This window comes from Rhipicephalus sanguineus, chromosome 5, assembly GCF_013339695.2.
Source record: "Rhipicephalus sanguineus isolate Rsan-2018 chromosome 5, BIME_Rsan_1.4, whole genome shotgun sequence".
Lineage (NCBI taxonomy): Eukaryota > Metazoa > Arthropoda > Arachnida > Ixodida > Ixodidae > Rhipicephalus > Rhipicephalus sanguineus.
Genome location: NC_051180.1, coordinates 159,753,465 through 159,774,241, shown reverse-complemented (window position 1 = coordinate 159,774,241; position 20,777 = coordinate 159,753,465). Strand labels below are relative to the sequence as shown.

The following is a 20,777-nucleotide window of genomic DNA, read 5'->3' as shown; positions in this document are numbered from 1 at the left end:
TTCGAGCGCATTTTTTGCCTGTTTGTTTCCTTTTACTGAGTACGCCTCGTTTGCACTCAAACTCTAGCGCTGTTTACAGAATTACCTAGGTGTTCTCGAGTGTACGTTAATTCGCAGAAAAACAAATTAAATTGTTCATGGTTTTCTGCCATAGATAGTAAAAGTGAAACTTGCTGTGACATATAAGAAAATTTGTGTTACTTCGTTCTGCTTGTCCTGAGGTAGAATAGCCGTATCAATAACAGAGAGCAGCTTGAACGCCCTCCTGGTTGTGGGGTCCTTAAACGAGGTCCATTTAAAGTGCGTGATGTTCCTCCACAACTCTCTATTCAGCTCGCTGGACCTGAGGCTCTGCTCCACCTGAAAGAATGGCGGGTCAGTTGGGTGCTTCTGCGCGCCGCTTTTCGTCAGTGAGATTTCTGGTAATTGCTTGCTGATATGGCAGGTTTTCGCCTATGCAGAAATACGTCGATGTCGCCATTCTGATCATTACACCCACCCTTAATTTCGTGTCTATAGAGGTAGACGTCAATACACTGCACCAGATGCGTGTTTTAGATTCACTTCGTAATTAGTGCAGCCAAGAATGACAACTGTTCGATAATCTACGAACGTCTATCACGAGTCACCACTTGCATTAATTTTTAAGCCTCGTTTGTGAGTAAGGGCTTCTGTAGCGTTCTCTAACGGCATCTGACTTGAATTTTAGCTAGCGTAGCTACTTTGCATGACAGCACATCTAGTCTTGTGGTGCCATCTAAAGCTGCACTGTCGTCACACTTTCGTCCCAGCACGTGGTAGTAATTACGGCATATGGCAGTGCATACATGCTGAAACGACGAACAGAAAAACAAAGGGACAAGTGCTGAGCAAGCCTACCATAGCTTGACACTGCCCTCTGTCTTTTCCTCCACACTTCTTCCTCCTCCCACTTATACGCCTTGTACGACTTGTCCAAGCTCATTTCTTGCTCTTAAATCCCAACAAGAATATCAGCCACACCTGCTTGCTCTCTGCTGCAGACTGCAATCTTGTTGTCCTATAATATTGCTCCTGTCGTTTCCTTCTGATACTCGCGGCAGGGGCGTAGCCAAGGGGGGGAGGGTTGGGGGCTCAAACCCCCCCTAAAATTTTCAAATTTTGATTGCGTATATATACACGCACACATACGAACGCACGCACGAACATCCATAAAGTATGGTTAACCCCCCCCCCTCCCCTTCACCGAAAAATATTTCTGGCTACGCCCCTGACTCACGAGGAGGTCAATTTGCTTCTACTTTATGTTTTCTTAAAATTTCTTAGCATTGCAGGTGAGCATGACTGCGCATACTCTTGTTCTGGGCTTGATAGAGTTCATCACGTTTGGATCACTGGTGTAGGTGTGTTTTGTCGGATAGTTACACACTTCTCATTTCAGGTAGTAGTCGCTAGTTTCAGTGTTACATTGCTACTTTAAAAACTGACTGACGCGCGCACACAGTAGTACGCCACTCATTTTTATTTTTAATGACACCTGATGTGTGTCCGATGTTTCAATCATGTTGCCTCATATCGTGGTTTTGTGGACTAGAACTCAATTTCGTCGAAATGTTGCGATGTGTTCAGCTAAACAACATTGCACATATTAAAACTTATAAAAAAATATTTTACTTTCCTTTTTTATTTATATATGGAAAAAAACATTCGGGGACACTTAGGCTTCGCCTTTAAGAGTTGAACGCGATAGCAATATCCTGCCCCTAGTGCACACATCGAACACTACAAGTGTTTAAGAGAATGCGCGCACTAAGGTGTGTGGTTTCTGTAATGGGTAGCATGCTTTAAACCAGAAGCAACTATTCGCGAGAAACTTTTTCGAAGTTGCGATGCATCCACTACGTGGTCTTAAGGGAATACGCGCAGTAATGTGTGCGCCTTTTGTAATGGGTGGCTGTCTTTAAACCACCAAGTCGTTATGATATTGCCATGGTGTGACGCCCGATGGCAATGCAGGCTTGCACCGCGCAATATTACTGCGATATTACATCTCGTACTGTGTCACCTGTATACAGGACGCGTTTTTTGGGAAGCATGAAAGTTACTTTCAGTGCAACTCCAAGCAGAGGTGTGGCTGTGTGGTAGAACACCTCCTTGCCACTCGGATGGCATGGGTTCGATTCTCACTCAACCCAACGTTATTATTATTTATTTTATTTGCAGCTTTTTCGATTTTTTGGTCACGGACAAGATGATGATTTTTCGCTCACAACCAACGGCGCCGATGCCGACGCCGACGGCGGAATTTTTGCGATACGAGCTCTTTAACGCTATCGCGTTAATATGGGAAGGTAGGCTACGTTAAAGCCGGCTATCCCATCATCATGATAGTAGTACTGAAGAAATACACAGACAAGAAAATCTGGGAGAATAAAAGAATAAGAAAATTTTTAAAAATAATCAGAAGCACTATGTACATATGCAATATGTGGCGTATAAAGCATGTGTGACTGAAGGCGATACGAGCTGCCAAGGAGAAAAGTTGATATCTGGGCGCAAGAAATATTGTTCCTGTTGAAGTGTCGCTTCATAAGCTCGCAAGGTGTCACCAATTCGCCCATTTCTCTGAATAAGTTCTTCATTGGTCCTGTGTGCTCTATTTCTTAATTTAAGTGTTTTGTACTTACATATATGTGAAATCCAACTTGAAACACTTTTCTCAAATGTGATCCAAAGTTTTCATTATTTCATTATTAAGATGTGTATACTCACTCTCTTTCTGTCATTTTCATCGTTGACGTCAGTCTCATAATTCCACTCGGCAACGTTATTGTTGTAGCAAATGTCGGCCAAAATGGCATCTACCTCTTCAAGATAGGCTTTTGCTCGCTCTTCTTCCTGGATTTCGGCTGTTCGCCTCGGAGAGCACCATGTGTCCGTGTATCGTTCACGAAACAGCAACACGACCAGCGTGAAGCTTGCGATCCGCATACCGCTTCGGGTCCCGGTGTTCTGTGAACCAACGTGCGGTTGAACGGTCAGCTTGTTTTTTGAGCTATTTGAGTCGTTGTTGCTTAATGTATTTTCGGAGACCTCTGGTCGGCTCACACTAGTGCATTTGCTCTTACTAATAGCAATAGTGTTAAGTAACATATGTTTATCGTCACGGTGGCCGAAATTAACTCCTGCAGCACATGAAATCAGATCATGAAATGTAAAAAAAAATTCCACAGCATATCCACGGGGTGAATGATGATGAGTGGGGCGAAGCTCTCGTACGGCAGGATCTTGGCGGCTGCGTCGCGCAGCTTCACGCCCAGTACATCATCAACGACGTGAGATCGGGCCGGCTTATACTAAAGGGTCGATGAGAGTCATGGCGACTTGCAGCTCACTTTAATTTTACATGTACGCTGTGAATTTTTATTGTTTAATCACGCACAGGAGAAATCTCAATAGGCACTACCTTGGAGGTAAACAATGGCTGCTAATGGGGAATGAGAGACAGAAGAATTCGGCTTTTAGCTAACACTTACACTTCTACTTCTACTAACGTTTCCTACTGGAACATGCCAATGGCTGCTAATGGGGAATGAGAGACAGAAGAATTCGGCTTTTAGTTAACGCGCACGCTGCGAATTTCTTATTGTTCTATGACGCACAGGAGAAATCTCCCACCGGCACCACCTTGGAGGTCAAGATCTGGTACTAGTGTTAAGACTGGTTACGCACTACGACGGGGACGAACGCGTGCCGCTTTAAGGAGCTTCGCCCCTAAAATTGAAGCGTGCGAAAATGACACGAACGGTGTTAAATGTATACAATGCGTGATCATTTGTAACCCGGGCACGTATTCTCAAAAGGCCACAATCGCAAAAGTATCGCCTTTGGTGCGCGCTGATTGGCTATTGAGCAAACCGGAAAAGTTAGGGCGCCATCTGGTAATTCCGCCGACGTCAATTTTGCGTCATGGTGCTAGACGGTGCTCTCGACATATTTGCAATAAACGAAGGCACCGTTAACCGTCGGTTCGTGGTGAAGTCTAGCATTTCAGAGACGTAGGCGGTAGCTTCTAGTATTCAATCCTCGGTGGATATACGCAGCATTTTTTACGCTGAAGCTTTCATCGAGCATTACCTTGGGGTGTTATCAGCACTCGTTCTTTGCCAGCGCGTGTTTTTTGGTGGTTTGAACGTCCCAGGAACATGAACCGTGCGTTGATCGCATGGCTTATCGCGAGCCGGCAACATACTGAAATCTTGAGGCGATGTCGCTGCGGCGGCACGCTACAGCTGAACTCTCCGAGTACGCCGTGTTAAACTCTCAACGAAAATACGTTTCACGCAAAGTTGCATTCTTTAAATATTATACTGTGCATTAAATAATCCAACAAAAAAACCTTGAAAGCACTTTCAACACGTCTTATATTTCAAGTAGCCACAGCCAAGCCGGCCAAGCCTGGCCACTGCGTAGAAGCAGCAGCACACGCTCGAAAACGCACACTCGGGTTGCTCTGCGCTACGGTGCGCTCACTCCTGTGTTGTGAGGCATTCGTACCACCAACGGCCAGTTGCAACAATGACGTCACGGGCAAGTGTTTTTTTTTACTTATTGAACGCATCAAATTCTACGTCACCCAACGCGATACTATCGCCTTTTGCGATCGTTTGAGAACACGGGCCCCGAACATGCGCACAGCGATGGCTAGACGATGAAGTATTTTTGTTCTTATGATCGCTTGACAGTCTCGCGTTCCCTCGTATTCGCTTCGCCGCATGACACTCGCGTCTCCTGTAAGCCTGCTTCCTCTTGTGCCCCGTGGCCAGCCAAGGCCTGCACAGCCGCACAACGGTGTTCGCGATGGCGCTAGAATTCCGGCGGTCGTAAAGCTGGCTCCAGGTGATCGCTTTGCCTTGGTGACTTGGGTGCAATAGGAATATCAAGCAGTGTAGCGGGAAGATAACTTCAGCGTACTAGAAGTTGCAGCTTCAGTGTTATTGTGAACAAAAATTAAGAAGATCTCTGAAGCAATATTTATTGTAACTTGTCTGGACAGTAATTAGCGTATTTAATGTGGTCCTGTACAAAGGGTTGGAGGCCCGAAACCGCATTGTCTTAGAAGACTGTAGGATAGGGCGTGTTGGTACAACATGATTACGAGTGCAAATCAGCGCAGCCGACAGGAGGGATCCGTGTCCTCTCTTGTGTCCCCTCCTGTCGGCTGCGCCGATTTGCACTCATAATCGCATTGTCTTAACTTCTGACTGGTTGCCCGGATGTTCCCGTTTTGTTCTTGCAACGTTGCCCCGATGTCCTCTGGCTTTTGGCTCAAGCTCGCTTGAATGCCGCTGACGACGGAAGCTAAGGGCATGTTATGTTTAAAAACACGGGTAGGAACGAGCGATGAGGACAAGCGCTTGCTTTCGTCGTTGGCTCGTCTACCTGTCTTGCTCCGCGCTACACCGCTTCGTGTCATGACAACCCAACTAACCCTGACCACTGCACTGGATACTAGAGGAACTTGTTTTCTCCTCTTTGGCTTGGGATCGACGTCGTACGTGCTCGATGGGGAGCATTGCGGGACTGTCCCACGAGCGTTTTCCCGGTACCTCGAATGCGCCTCCGTTCGCGAGACTTCAGCCGCCAACGACACATTTGTGCGTCTCTGGCAGGGTCAAAGATTACCCGTTCGACATCCTGAAGTGGTGGATCAATCTACCTCGACACCGCAGCACGTTCTCTCGGCACCCCAAATTTTGTAATTCGGCTTGCGGGCTTGCTGTGTAAAGGTTGAACATATATAATTACATTCCATTTATTTGCGCCACTCTCAAATGTGGTCATCGTTCCTTAAGAGCAAGTGACCCCGAAAATAATTGCTTCATTTTGCTATCGTCCTAATGCAACTGTGGCTGTCATTTGATAGCTGATTTAGCTATCGGATTAAGTGGCTTGTCACCTGGTACGTGCCGGCTGAAAGTCATTTTATTTTGTTTATTTTATTGCATCCTCTAGACCAACGTATTTCAGAGGAGAGCGGGCAGAAGACATACGCAAATATTAACAACGCAGAAAAGATTATTGTTTAATTAAATCCAGGAGCGATGATGTCTGCGTTGGCTGAAAGAAACTTTGCGTTGTCCTTGACTGAAACAACGCCGGGAAGCCAGTTCCATTCTTGACAGGTCCTGGGAAGTGTCCCGAGGGCTTCAAACTGTCGCTAAGGCGACTCAAAGGCGAAAGTGTTTGGTTTACCACCCTCCATTCCACCTTCGTTTTTTCCCTCTCTCTGTCATCACTGGTGAGGGCGTTTTGTCATTACCGCATTGCCGTCGCTAATGGTGTGTTTTACTACACGACTACACGTACTCTCACGAAGTTTTGCTAATATGAGCCCCGTTTCTTTAACTCGCGCTTTCCCTAAAATGCAGTGAGCATCGCACAGAATAAGCCATAAACGCAGCAATTTTGTGTTCGTGATACAATGTATATGCTTAAATTCTAAGAAATCAATTTTGGTCAGACTTTCTCAGGAGGCGTAAAACAAGACGTTATCGCTTCAGTGAAGTTTAGCTGCCATGCACGTATTATTATCAACAAAGAAGAAATTCGACACCTCATTGGCGGACGTGAACGACACTTACAAAGTGCTCCCCGAAAATGTCCCTAATCGAACACGCAACATGAGACTGCAGATGTTGAAGGACGCTATTAGAAATACACGTGATGAAAGTCACGGTCTGTGCAGATGCGCAGCGTTAAATTACGAAGCATAACTTCAGTATCTTACATTAATTGCTATCATAATCTTGCTTCTTTGACAGCTGAGGTGCATTTATTGGAACACATTTTTGCACAGATCTCGGCCATCCACCTTACATTGTTCCCCAGGCCCGCATACTTCATCGCGGCGGACGGACACGAACTTCAAGTGGCACGCCCACGTGCCCGCACCACTGCATTTTCCTCTGCGTTTTTCCCCCGCGCAGCATCAGATTGGAATGGCCTTTCCCACAACTACCGCAACATTGCAGCTACCACTATACCATCAACCTCCTTGAATAACGAAACAAATCTTCTTGCCGATTCATGTCACATGGCTGTACTGTAATCCATCCATTATGTAATATCCCCTTGTGGGGTCTTTAAGGAAATAAAGTGATGTGATGTCACTAGAATAAAATACAATAGTTTGTAAATATCAATCAATCAATCATTTTTTATTTCAAGTTCTCTTATTACATGAAAATACACGACACTGATTAGACCCATAGCCACTGGCTAGTAGGGGGTCTAAATAAATAGGCATTTAAAGGAACAGATTGTGTTAACAAAGTAGATATTTTATAATATAAAGTACACTTCAGTCATAAGAAAAAAAAATTGAGCAAAATATAAAAAGGAAACGTATTTGTGATAGGTCAATCGCAGTATCGTGCAACATGTTGCATGCATGTAACTGATTGTATGTGTACAATACATCAAATATAAATACAGAGAAGTACGTAAACCATGTAAAGTATGATTCTGTTAGGCATATAATCCATATATAACGAAGCAGAGATTACAACAAAGTGTGTGCTTGTGTTCCTGTTCATTTTTCTGAAGAAAGTATTTTTTAAGCGCACAGGAAAATCTTTTGCTTTCTTTTATTCACACGGTATATCATTCCAGGTCTTAACTCAAGCAAATTGGAGTAATCGTTTTCCATAAACATTTTTAGTAGGCGGAAGAGTGAAATTATGTAATGTGGCACGTCTGGTAAGGCGGGAAGAGGATGAAAATGCTGATATATGAAAGGGCAGGTTATAAGAAATGACATTATGGACGGTGAGTGCAATTTTTGGCTGTCGTGAATTATCAAATGGTAATCTCTATACGGTAGACCTTATTTTTAAAGTGGTGTACCCTTACACTTGTAGAATAAATACGTCATAATTATTTGTATTTACAATAATTAAATCAGAGAATTCATCCTGTGGCTGTTGAACACTTCCTTGACAGCTTTATTTTGCTGTGTCAAGCTTGATAAACGGGGAGAAGAAAAGAAAAAAGGTACGACAAACGTTATTTAAAAATTGATGTGAAAGTTAAGACTTACCCGCATTGCCGACCAGCTGCATGGGTCTGAGGGGGCACCCAACACGACACACAGATAAGTGCCATGGGCGGTATATTACACTATAAGGGTTTTACGTGCCGCTCGTGGAAACATCTGTTTCCATATGCGATTCGGCAGCCAACTGCGGCGCGAGTTTACGATCGCGCCCGCTGCGGCGTGACCGAGCCTCGCTCTTATGAAGCAGTATCGTGTGGCTCTTTGAATGCGTAGTGCTGCCCGGGCATTGTAGGCGCGGAACATGGGCAAGCTGGTCGTGCTGCTTGTTGCTCTGCGTGTCCGTCACATTGAGGGTACTAATGCGTAGAAATGAAGAAACGTTAAAATAATAACTCGGGCAAGTATCACCAGTTTCAATATAGTCACGGTGAATGTCGCCAAGGCGGTGCCCTGTTCGTCACTTCTCTTCTGCCCCCCGTCTTTGCACTATTTACTATGGTCACGTCTTATTTGGTGGTCACTTTTCACGCGAAAAGTGGTCTCTATTAGGACGATATCAGGAATGTCTGTCGCAGCATACATGACAACGGACTGTCGTCATGCCCAGGTAGTCGTTTCGTTACCTTGCTATATACCAACGTGTGCATATGAATGACGGGTCACGACAGGAATATACCAAAATGCATGTGGTGCATGTGATGTGATATAAATGACATGATGCAAACGTTGTGAAGCCATTGTCGTTGTTTCGTTATATCAGGATGTACGTCTATGCATGACAAGTAAAAAAAGACATGCTACGACACCTTCACAAAATGTGCTCGGTCTCCGCGAGCAGTCGGTCTCTGCGAGCTTTCTATACATTCGCCATACCCCCGTGATGGTGAAAGACCTATCGAAATAGAGGATTACTTGTCATGAGATCATTCCCAACTGCTAGTTGCCAACACCAGCCAAGGTCACCAGCACCTACTCGCCAAGTCCGCGGCCATCTTTAAGTGTTCCAAGGCGTCTTGAATATGCCTGCGCCAGGAAAACTAAAGCCAGTGACCTTGCGAGGCAAGGCCGCTGGTGTGCGCCAAAACGAAGATCTTCCGCCAAGGTCCCAGCGCAGCAGTGGCGGGTAGAAACATTAGATCAAGTAAAGAAAAATTTCTTCAGACTTGCGTGTAACCGTGACAGTTGTGAATCGAATGTTTTAGTAGACACAGGTGCTGATTATTCCCTCGTAAGAAGCGATCGAAAAAGAAACTCGATGAAGTTTTAGTAATGTAATAATATCCGGGGTTTTACGTCCCAAAATCACGATATGATTATTAGGGACGCCGTAGTGGATGGCTCCGGAAACTTCGACCATCTCGTGTTCTTAGACGCGCACAGTACACAGGCTTCTACCGTTTCACTTCCACCGAAATGCGACCGCCGCGGCCGGGATCGAACCCACGACCTTCGAGTCAGCAGCAGAGCACCGTAAGCACTGATCCACCGTGGCGGACTGAAGGAAGTTTTGACGCTGTGGAATGGATTGCAAATACGTACGGCAGGGGGCCATGCATCATTACACCTGTGGGAAGTTGCGAGGCAAGAGTCAGAACACTGGGTGGCATACTTATGTCGCGGATTCTGTCGTACTGAGGATAGATTTTTTGCGAGCGAACAGCGCTATAATCAGTCTCTAGTATTTCTTTCTAAACAAGGCTGGCCATAGACACGAAGGTGCCAGAGTGCACTGCGTTGCGCGTTCTCGACGGTGACGTAACCGTACCACCACGATTCAGCGCGCTGGTTGTCGCGAGGAATGACGCATCGCTCGCCTCTGAATGTATAGCGGCTGGCAACGTCGAATTACTGCAAAAGAAGGGTATATGCATTGCTGGGGGCATTATTCATTAACGTGGTCGGTATGCCAAGATATTCCTCGCAAATATCGGAAATGAAATTCAGCATGTTGCAAGGAACACTGACATCGCCTTTCTACGTAGTTTTTCTGTATTTATGTGGCCTGGCGTCAGGGCCACCTGCTTCAGAAGCTACGGATGATGCCGCAGCAGTCGCAATCAGCCAAAATGTACTGCCATCTGAGAAAAAAAATTATACACAACCTCACGAGAGATTTCGCAGAATGTTTCTCCACCTCGTAAAAATTACGGCGCGCCTAGGTTGTTAAACACCGAATAATAGCAGACGAAGTAACAAGGCCAGTATGCCGACACCCGTACTAGTACCACCTAAGGAACGAGATATCATAAAGCGGGGATTACAAACACGAGGTCTGTATGCGGCCCGCCTACCTTCAGCTAGCGGCCCGGCCTGTGCATGACTTTCTGCGTCCCATATATATTTTTTAAATTTTCATGAGGTTGCTCAGACATGACTTGCCTCAAGAATTTCTTTCGTGAGGCACTCCATGCGGTAATCATGTGTTCAAACCTAACCGTAAAACGAAAACTATATGTTTCGGGATCGGCGTCCAGATTTTAGTTGTTCTGGAGATCACTATCGATATGTTTCTGGAACCTCGACGCCAAGTCTCCTTCTGAAATGAGTCACATATTAGATATCGGAAATGTCTTCTCCCAAATAAATGGCAACGTTAGCTGTCGTTCTTCCGGCAATTAAAATTTCTCGAAAATTGCCGTACTTCTGAGAAGAATCACGAAAGAGGAGGTACCATTCGTTTGGCATAGCGAACAAGAGATTGCTTTCAATGAATTAAACGTTTGCCAGGGACACCGATACTCAACCATTTCGTCGAGACCACGGGCAGGGATGTTCATACAGATGCGAGCAACCTTGGTCTCGGCACGGTTCTTGTTCATTGAAAAAATGGAGAACAAGTCATAGCGTGTGCTAGCCGCACCCTCTCAAAAAGCTGAAAGAAACTATACCGAGGCAGAAAGTAGTGCCTGCCAATCTGCCAATTATATGGACCATCAGCAAGTCCAGGCCATACCTTTACCGCGGACCTTTTCGTGCCGTCGGCGACCGCCACTCACTTTGCTGACTGGCAAGCTTTAAAGAACCATACACCCGGACGAGCACAAGCATATTTTACTCTATAGAAAACAGCTGAAAGGCTCACCGTCATATTTACACTGACAACTCTGTTACACCTACATCATCGGCCATTGGCGCATGGATTCCGTCTGCGAACGTCACCGTCTCTGCCACTCTCGGACACCGTATTTTATCTACAGCGCGCACTGAACTGGCTGCACCACGTGCTGGCTGCTTTTAATTACATCGTAGTCCAGACAGCTGAGTATTCGGTCATGTTCACCGACTCAAGAGCGGCCCTCCAGTCCATAAAGTCCCCACGTATGCAGGAAGAACTAATGGACCAAGCCTGAGAACTTCATAAGCGCATTGTTCTGCACTGGATACCAGCCCACTGCGGAACACGAGGCAACGTCCAGGCTGATCATGCTGCCAAAGCTGGACACGACGCCTGGAGAGAAATGGTCGAGATACCTTTCTCGAGAAAAAACGCGGCGACACTGATCAGCACATGTGTGGCGCTTATAGCGATCCTTATGGACAGATGCAAGTCACCAGCGCAGATCCGTATAAAAAATTGATCCATCGTGTGAATTCTGAATGCCGCGAGACCTTAATAGACAAGGAGCAACCATGCCTACGCCGCATCAGACTTCGCCTGTAGAAACTACTTCAAGGGCATGATTAAACTGTCCGACGCCAACATGCATTCACTGTAACGCCCCAGAAGACCTGCAACGTGCTGTGTGACTGCAGGCGATATGCATGAGAGAGACAGTCTCTGGAGACAGCATTACACCTTCAACGGGACTCGAAATTAGAACTGCGGCATATTCTTGGCCCATAGCAAAGCACATCCTGTGCGTTACGTGACGCGAAAGCGCTGTTGACGTTCTTGTGGGCCACGTGCCTTGACAAAAATTTTGTAAATAGTGCAATCTATATGTGCGGTTCTATGTGCTGTTATGTTTTTATCAGTGTATATATCATAACCATCACCCAGCGTCTATAGTAGCATGTCAGGCCAGGCTAACATCTCCAACATTTCATTCAAGCATTTCTCTCTCCGTCGGGACGACTTACGAGGTGGAGCCTCAGGCTCCAAGAATACGATATTACTGTACATAGGTATTCGAGAAGTCATATCGACGCTGACTGCTTGTCATGATCGCCACTTGACTGCACTCCTTCGGAAGAAGACGACTTCCCTCGCCTTCCTGTGATAGAAGTCTCAGAAATCGGGCTAGCACAGAATTGCTCCCATTGATAAGCACCTCGTAGGGCATGATGAGAGGTGGCGCAGTAGCGAGCTGAATCTTTTGAGTCAACGCTCAGTGCGCTCTAACTGAATGGCTCGCGAGATCCGGGTCACTCCTGAGCCGCCGATCGCACTTCGATAAAAGTTCTGCGGTGTTCGCAACTCCAGAAAACTGTGCTTATGCTGGCAATGCTGCTAAAATAAACAACTATGGCTACGACATTCAGGGTCACGGCTCCACTTTCGCTTAGCGCTGTGTTGAAGTTTGTAGACTGTGATGTTTAGTCGCCATGTTTCTTAAGGCAAAGGGGCGCTTGCTTATATTAGTCGGTGCGAAGGATTTCAGTCACGAAGGAATAGAACTATAGTCGGTTACGACATAAGAAAAATTGGCCGCGTATCTGCGTGTTTCGCTGCAAATGTCGTCTAAAGACGGTAGAAGAGGCGCTGCGTGAGATATGGACGCCATCTGGCAATACGTCGGGAAACATGAGTGCTGTGTTGCGGGCTGGTAGTCGCGGCGCAGCAGCAGGCGAAGACCAACGCGACCGGCGGGGACGCCAGCCAGCCCGAACACACGGCTTGGCGCGAAGCGCCGAAGCAGAAGAAACGTCCGCACTCAACGAATACTCTCCGCACACTCTTTTATTTACACGTTGCCTGGGTAAAACAGGAATGCCAGAGCGGCGCCCCATGGCATTCGTACAGTGCAATACTGAACCGAAACCGAAACACAACAATGAGCTCGTGCAGAGGGCACGGAGGAAGGCAAGTTTCAGCGCAGTCGCATTTTCAGCGCAGCTTAAGAAACTAGGGTCTCTAGAATTACGTATCTATGTACTTTCTATTAAAGGAACACACCACCTAATACTTACCTAGTGATGTTGCGCCTCAGATATGCGTAATGTTTGCTTTTTGATCAACAATGTACACAAGTATGAACCTAGTCAGCCGTTCGAGATGGCTGGCCCTTGGGCAAGTGGTTCAACTTTGGCCGGGTGGCTGAATCGAGTAACGTGCCGACAAAAAGAAAGGCAGACCAAAATTTCTGCGTTGAAGTACCCCAAGAAAGACTATCGTTTTTTAAAAAATATACGCTCCGCCCCCAGAACAACGGCGCGCTTGCTGTGGTTCTGCGTAAGGCCGTCATGCTAGCCCGTTTCAGTTCGAAGAATATAGTTTTGTTTTCCCTGCTAACATAAATACTACCGATATAGTGAACTAAAGGTTCGTCGGCTTCATACATAAGGTATTATGCTTCGCTGAGGAGTGATGTTAGCACCTCATGAAATTTAGCACAGCTTTCAAGTTTTAGATCTGTAACCAATGACACGAACGTGTTTGTGTATTGGCAAGCGAACTACCTGAAACACATTCCAGGTGCTCGACGTCACAGAACGAAGAAATGTGATTGGAAGGAGCACAGACAACGGCGACTGTCGGCAGAGCTTGTATTTATTCGTACGGTGTAACCGACTGAAGCTACGCTGTACGTGCAAACATCCAGCCTGTTTGGCGAGCCTATTTCTGTATACTTTGAACAAAACCTAAAGAACCTTTGAAACGAGCGAGCGGTTGAAGGAAGCTACTGTGCGTTCATAGCAAGCATCTCCGCAAGCTGCAAGCTCTTGTGCGCGGCGGGAGATTCTGAGTTGGGACAGCAGTCCTCTTAATAAGTCATTTTGTCGCACACTGTAAATTTGAAAATATGTATATTGTACTGTCAAATCTCCATTTTATTGACGAAAACACAAATATTAAAAACTATCCGCTTACATGTCAGTGAGAGGTGCATTTAAAAGCCGTGTTCTTATGAGTCATGAAATATATTTAAAACGTAAGAAGTGGATAACCAAGTGGAGCGAATTGCATTTCCTTTCAGTCAACCGCGTTAGGTTTCCAGAAATTAGCGATGGCTTATCTTGACCAAATTTATTTGTCTAAGTGCATCACTTGGAGAACAACCTGTTGCAACAGAATTCAGTTACTTGAACAGTGTCGGAAAGCAAACTAGCTGTGCGATGGGCCAGTCGCGTGCTCCAAAAGCTGGAGGAAGCGCTATTGGCATATGCTCCTAAATTTGTTGCGATCAGTGAACTGTCACCAAGCCGCGTTCCATGAGAAAACATCCCTGTCTGCCTAGTCTGCCTACACAGCGGAACAAATGCAGGCATAACGTGAGTGTGTCCGCCATACTTCACGCTTCACTACTAAGTTGCATGCGAACAATAATGCGTCAGCGACAATATTCCTGCCGCTTAATTTGATAATCAGTATCACTAAGGCTCGCCCAGAAAAGGAACATAACCATGTTTCGCGTACGTCCCTGATTTGTTGAAGCGCTTGCGTGAAATAAGAAAACACTCCTCTTGGAGCAGGCCGCATGATATTGAAGGAAAAATTCAGGACCACACGGCGTTTCCCTATTTTATTGAGGCAGCGAATTCTCTTGCGCAAATAAAGTTTTGTTCTTCTTCAGGAGCCCTTCCCCTATGGAAAAACGGAGCACGCAGAGCCTGGCGTGGGCGCCTGACCTACTTTCTTTCTTTCTTTCTTTCTTTCTTTTTCTCTTTCTTTCTTTCTTTCTTTCTTTCTTTCTTTCTTTCTTTCTTTCTTTCTTTCTTTCTTTCTTTCTTTCTTTCTTTCTTTCTTTCTCTTTCTTTCTTATTTCTCTTGATTTCTTTTTTCCTTTCTTCCTTCCTTTCTTTCCTTCTTCCTTCTTTCCTTATTTCCTTCCTTATTCCTTTCTTTTCTTCTTTCTTTTTTCTTTCTTGCTTTCTTTCTCTTCTTCCTTCCTCTCTTTCTTCTCTGGCTTTCTTTTTCTTTCTTTCTTTCTTCCTTCCTTTCTTTCCTTATTCTTTCTTCCCTTCTTTCTTTCTTTCCTTCTTTCTTATTTTTTTCTTTCTTTTCTTCCTTTCTTTCTTTCTTCCTTTCTATCTTGTTCTTTCCTTTCTTTTTCTTTTCTTCCTTTCTCTCTTTATCGTTATTTCTCACTTCCTTTCTTTCTTTCTTATTTCTTTCTTACTTTCATTCTTTCTTCCTTTCTCTTTCTTTCTTCCTTTCGTCGTTTCTTTCTTTCTTTCTTTCTTTCTTTCTTTCTTTCTTTCTTTCTTTCTTTCTTTCTTTCTTTCTTTCTTTCTTTCTTTCTTTCTTTTTTGCTTTCTTCCTTTCTTTCTCTCTTTTCCTCCCTTTCTTTCTCTCTCTCTCCTTTTCTTTCATTCTCTGTTTCTCTCGCATTGGCCAATGCTGCCTCCTAATGTAAACCTTCAGTCTCATCATAGGTAGCAGCCGTCCCTAGAACTCTGTTTTCGGGCTGAATCTAGTGTTGTAGGCAGAAATCTTTTCGGGGGGGGGGGGGGGCACGCACACCGTTGATCTGACGTGGGGGTCCGGGCAGGCAAGTGGGGCCGAGCGTCATTTTGTGCTGTGTATCCCATGGCAGAAAAAAATTTCGGGGGGACGGGCCCGGTGTGCCCCCCCCCCCCTCTTGCTACGCCACTGGCTCAATCGGCATGGCGCGTTTCATGTTCTTACCAGCGTTCGTAAGCCTCTAAAACGGCCCAAAGAAAAAACCGTCACATCATCATGAAAACGCGAGTTAGAAATTGAATTTTCTTGAAGTCCGAATTTCCCTGAAATGTGCAATTCCTGATATCGACCTTACGCGTTGTGCATCAAGTCGCTCTCAGTCCAACAAGAAATATTTCAATAACGCGCACACAGGAAGTGTACTGCTTCACTATTGTTCTTGCATCATCGGTAGAACGCATTCGTATGCTTCAGTTATATTGGACGCGCGTGGCCTGTAGTGGCCAAGCCACTCTCTTTTGAACCAGGAGGGACCCGGGTTCAAACCATAGTCCCGGAGATAAAATGTATTTTGTTTTCTTTATTATTTCTTCGGTGCGAGCCAGCTGTGGGCGAGGACGGTTTTTGAAAGACAAGCATCACAAGTCACTCATTACAAGCCTCGCTTGAAAACGTGAAACCGATGCAGCTCCCTGCACCGGGTCTGGAAGCTGCATCTGTACGGGGCGATGCGTGAACGACGCTGCGCTAAAGCTGACAAACAGAACCTGTAAAGCCGCTACATCGCCGCCAACAAAGAGACCTAGTGCGCTCCACTATCAACAACGAAGACACCGTTTGAGAGCTTTGCACCGCCCGCCAATACCCAAGGCAGTGATGTCGTACGCACTGCGGCAGCATACAGCTACTGCGCGCGGAACGAAACTGAAACTGTAGAAGAAGACTTGTAGATAGTAAGCTAGCTAAGGCAATCCGATCCGAAACCTGTACTTCCTATGATTCTCTGGTTGAACCGATCGCAGCGCCCGATTTGTCTCTAGTTCGTATGAAGTTCTATGGCGGGCCATTCTGACCAAAAAGTGAACCTTTAGCCTTCGGAAATCTTTTGTGCGCGCCAGTTGTGGGTGAATAGCGTTTTTGGGCGAGGTCGCCACGTGTTTTTTCCGCGGCCGATGGCTTTTTTTGGAACACCACCACCACCAGCTTCACAGGTCAGTCAATACAAGGTTAGCTTGAATAACACGCGCACAAATTAATGGTCCGCTCACCTGGAACAAAGAAGTCGCTGCAAGTGAACTGCTGCACACACACATACACAAAAAAAAGAACATACTGTCAGCCACCTTTTCCCCGATGCGCAAATACCTAATGCACGTCGTTCTCCGTTGCGAATCGTCGGCTTCTTTCGGGAAACGATAAAATCACTACTGAAAATTCCTATATGTATAGGACCCATACATATGATGTTATTGGATATGGGTCATATGGGTCATATAGGGTTTATGGGTCATATGGGGTTTATGGGTCATATAGGGTTTATGGGTCATATAGGTCATATGGGGCTTATGGGTCATATGGGGCTTATGGGTCATACGGGGTTTATGGGTCATATGGGGTTTATGGGTCATATAGGTGTTATAGGATTATGGGTCACGTGGGCAATACAGGTGCACAGCTATAGGGACACATGTGCATTTAAGCATAATGATAATAAGAGAATGCTGGTTAATGAAAAGTGAAGGAAAAACATATATGCAATAACGTGTGCTTGAATGATCGGTGCTTGACAATTAAGTGCAATAGATTGTAAGTGGGTGGAGCAATTTAATATATTCCATGTATATAGATAAAAGAAACATAATGAGACATACTTTTCACCTTCATGGTTTATTGATATCGTTGAGCATTTCCGCGATGTACCGATTCATTTTTTTTAGCCGGTCGGGCTCAGGGACGTCGGCTGGCTTCCGCCTCACATATTCGGCAAAGCCATCTGCAGAATAATGTAAAAAACATTAATTACTTAATTAGAACATTAATTAAACATCTAGGTGATTTGTTCATGTTTCAGTTGAAGCCTAATGTCACTACCCAGCAAAATACCCTAAGCAAAATACTCACTAGCCACAGCCTCCAGCTTCCGCGGTGTCAGTGCCCTCCTCGGTGGCGCATTCTTCTCTTCCTGGCGCACGAAGCGCCGGCAAGGTGCTCCTGTGAGGCTCCTGTTTCTAAGGTCAGGGATACCCCACAGGAGCTTTGTGGCCTCCTTGCAGAAGAGGGAGTCCTTCGGCCGTGAGAGCAGCCATGCCCACTGCTCGTGCTTAATAAAAACTCCGCTTCCCAGGTGGACCTGCATGTAATATTGTTAAGACCTAAGTGATAACATTTCTTGAAAAATGCATCTTATTCTTTTTCGTGTGAGTTAACTCTGTTGCATCTATTTTGAAAGTATTGCTATTACAGTAAAAAATATGGCTTGCATACTGCCTTCTAGCATAAAACATCATTACTGAAAACTATTGTTCCAAGAGGTCACAATTTTGATTTCGAACAGATTAATATAAGAGCTCAAAAAAGAATATGTATGTAGTGCTAGACACATGACAACAGGTAGGCCTTCTTCAGCCTCATATTGTTTGGTTATGGTGCAGCAACCCTTGTAAGAATTTCAACCTGCAACTTGTCGAAATTCCATACTATTTCTCCCAAAGACTTTACCCAGTGCAGTGATAACGCCTCTATATTTGAGTCAATATTCTGAAAAAATATTGTGATTATTATGTCAGCAAGCACAGCATATGCACATAGCACAGATAAGTAGAAGCACCATGCAAGCAGCAGGATCAGTGTAAATGGCATATTCAGCTGACATGATGAAGGTAGTGGATCTAAAATGACAAGTACTAATGCATAACACAAATTGCCATCAGCGAACATCAATTACCAAGAAATGTAGCAGCCTACCTCATCATTCACGAGGGCCAACAGAGGAAGCGGCAGCTGCGCACTCGCACCTGCATCCTGAAAGGCAAGATAAGGGAAAGTTTAATGAGCAACAAAACAAGGTTATTCCACACAAGCATGCAAGGATAGCTTTTCTGGGCCATGTACCTACTATTACATTAAATATTAATGCATTTCTGTGGGTGTTAGCAACATATGCATAATTTCCAAGTGCAACAGTAATGTGATGTAGTTCCAAGAATTGCATCACATTTGTGATTCATATTAACTTTGTTCAGTGCACTGAGAGCCACAAGTTCTTTAAACCCTGTTGACCAAGCTTATAGCAGGCTGGTATGCCTATACAGCTACCCTTAAAAGACATCAATACAGCTAAAAGCTAAACTTATGAACAGTGCACACCTGGCTGGTAACTTCCTGGGAAGCATTTGCACCAGAGCCAGGATGCTGTGTGGGTGGCATAAGTGGGCATGGCTGCGGCGAAGGCTCCAGTACTGGTCGTGGCGATGGCTCAATCAGCAGCGGCGAGGGCGGCTCGATCGGCTGCGGCGAGGGCGGCTCGATCGGCTGCGGTGAGGGCGGCTCGATCGGCTGCGGTGAGGGCGGCTCGATCGGCGAGGGCGCCTCGATCGGTTGCGGCGAGGGCAGCTCGATCGGCTGCAGCGAGGGTGGCTCAACTGGCTGCAGTGGCTGCAATCGCTGGAGTGGCTCAACAATCTGCGACATAGATTGTAGACACAGATAGACATAGATTGTAGACGTAGATTTTAGACGTTGGTGACATAGATTGTAGACACCAAAAAATCATTAAAGAAAAATATTTATTGGACTATTTAAATGTACAGCTAATAGTTGAATGATTATAAAGATGAGCAATGCATCTGCAAGTTATTTTTATGTGATGTACGTGTTCAAGGTAAATCAAATTTTTTTTCTTTTGTTACTTAAGTTTATCGATGTGATGTCTCGCTATCTAGAACAACTGCAGTTATAATTTTTTAACATAATGTCCAGTCTGCATATCAAAACGTGCTGGGGGCAGAACTTTAATTTTCTGTACATATAGTACACATTGAACTCACCACCTACGTTATGAGGGGTGGGCATTTGTTGCTCACCAGCTTAACGGGAAAATGTCTGCGTGATGGCAGAGGGAAAGAACATGCTGGGAAGTAAAAAGCACATCGTGGATGAAGTCACGGATCTCATCTAACAGCCACATTGCGAAGAAAGTCTCGAGATCGGGAGCACTGCGGCTTGCTTATTACTTTTACACAAAATAAGAACAATTATTTCTTGAATATTTCTGTAAATAAAAGTTAATGTAAGCATTTGTTTATTTTCTTGATACCCCTGATAATTCAGAACTCGGTTAATTCTTACATTTTTCACAGTTCTGTGAGAGGTTTCACTGTATGTACCATACCTTAGTATCCCGTCCCAAGCTTGTCATCTAGGTGCAACAAATTGCGATGCAACGGGAGTTAGCATGGTTTTAACATCACCAATACCATGCACTTGGTGTGTTATGCGATGTGACTGCATGTGTGTGAAGGAAAGAAGTGTAAATTCAAGGGCTCGCTTTCTTTGTTAGACACAATATTAATGAGAACTAACAATCACGCCAAGGAAAGTATAGGGGATGTTATTTGTAGTAATTATGATGCAAATGTGAAGAAAGTAGAGTGGACAAAAAGATAACTTGCCACAGGCAGGGACCGAACCTGCGACCTTCGAATAGCGTGTCTGATGCTCTACCACTGAGCTACGGTGATGATGAGCCTGCAGTAAACTAATGGGCATGTGTGGCGCTCAAATGCTATATGCACAAACTTTGACGGTCATCATCATGGGGTGATTCCATGAGAGATCGAACATGCCTGTCCGGTAGATATTTTTGTTTTGTCTGGGTTTTTATATGTCATGTGGGCACATTCAAAGTGCACGGAACCGAAAATTTTATTTCCAAGAAACGCTCCCAGCGCGTCAAAAAAATATTTGAAGGCATCCCGCTTTAGCTCATCGCAATACTTTCGGATTTCACGGCCGAATTTAACGCGAACTATAAACGTAGTGTTGAAAATTTTTCCGCTGGTTTTAGTATGCATTACTATGAACTACATTCATGCTTTCTTTATGCCGTCCTCAAAAGAAAAAAAAATTTGAAAAAATGCCAAACATAGCCCAAATGAAAAAAGTTTGGTAAGTTTG

At 45.0% G+C, this 20,777-nt stretch overlaps 1 protein-coding gene across 1 annotated transcript in view; it reads right to left on the bottom strand.

The window, feature by feature from the left end:
* Window positions 1-2,970, bottom strand: part of LOC119395038 (angiotensin-converting enzyme-like) — a 36,570-nt gene extending 33,600 nt beyond the window's left edge. The window contains exons 1-2 of the mRNA XM_037662330.2: window positions 2,752-2,970; window positions 202-360 (exon numbers count right to left, since the gene is read on the bottom strand). Of these exons, the coding sequence (XP_037518258.1) occupies window positions 202-360; window positions 2,752-2,970 (378 nt within the window). The remainder of the gene's footprint in view (window positions 1-201; window positions 361-2,751) is intronic.
* Window positions 2,971-20,777: the final 17,807 nt, after the last annotated feature.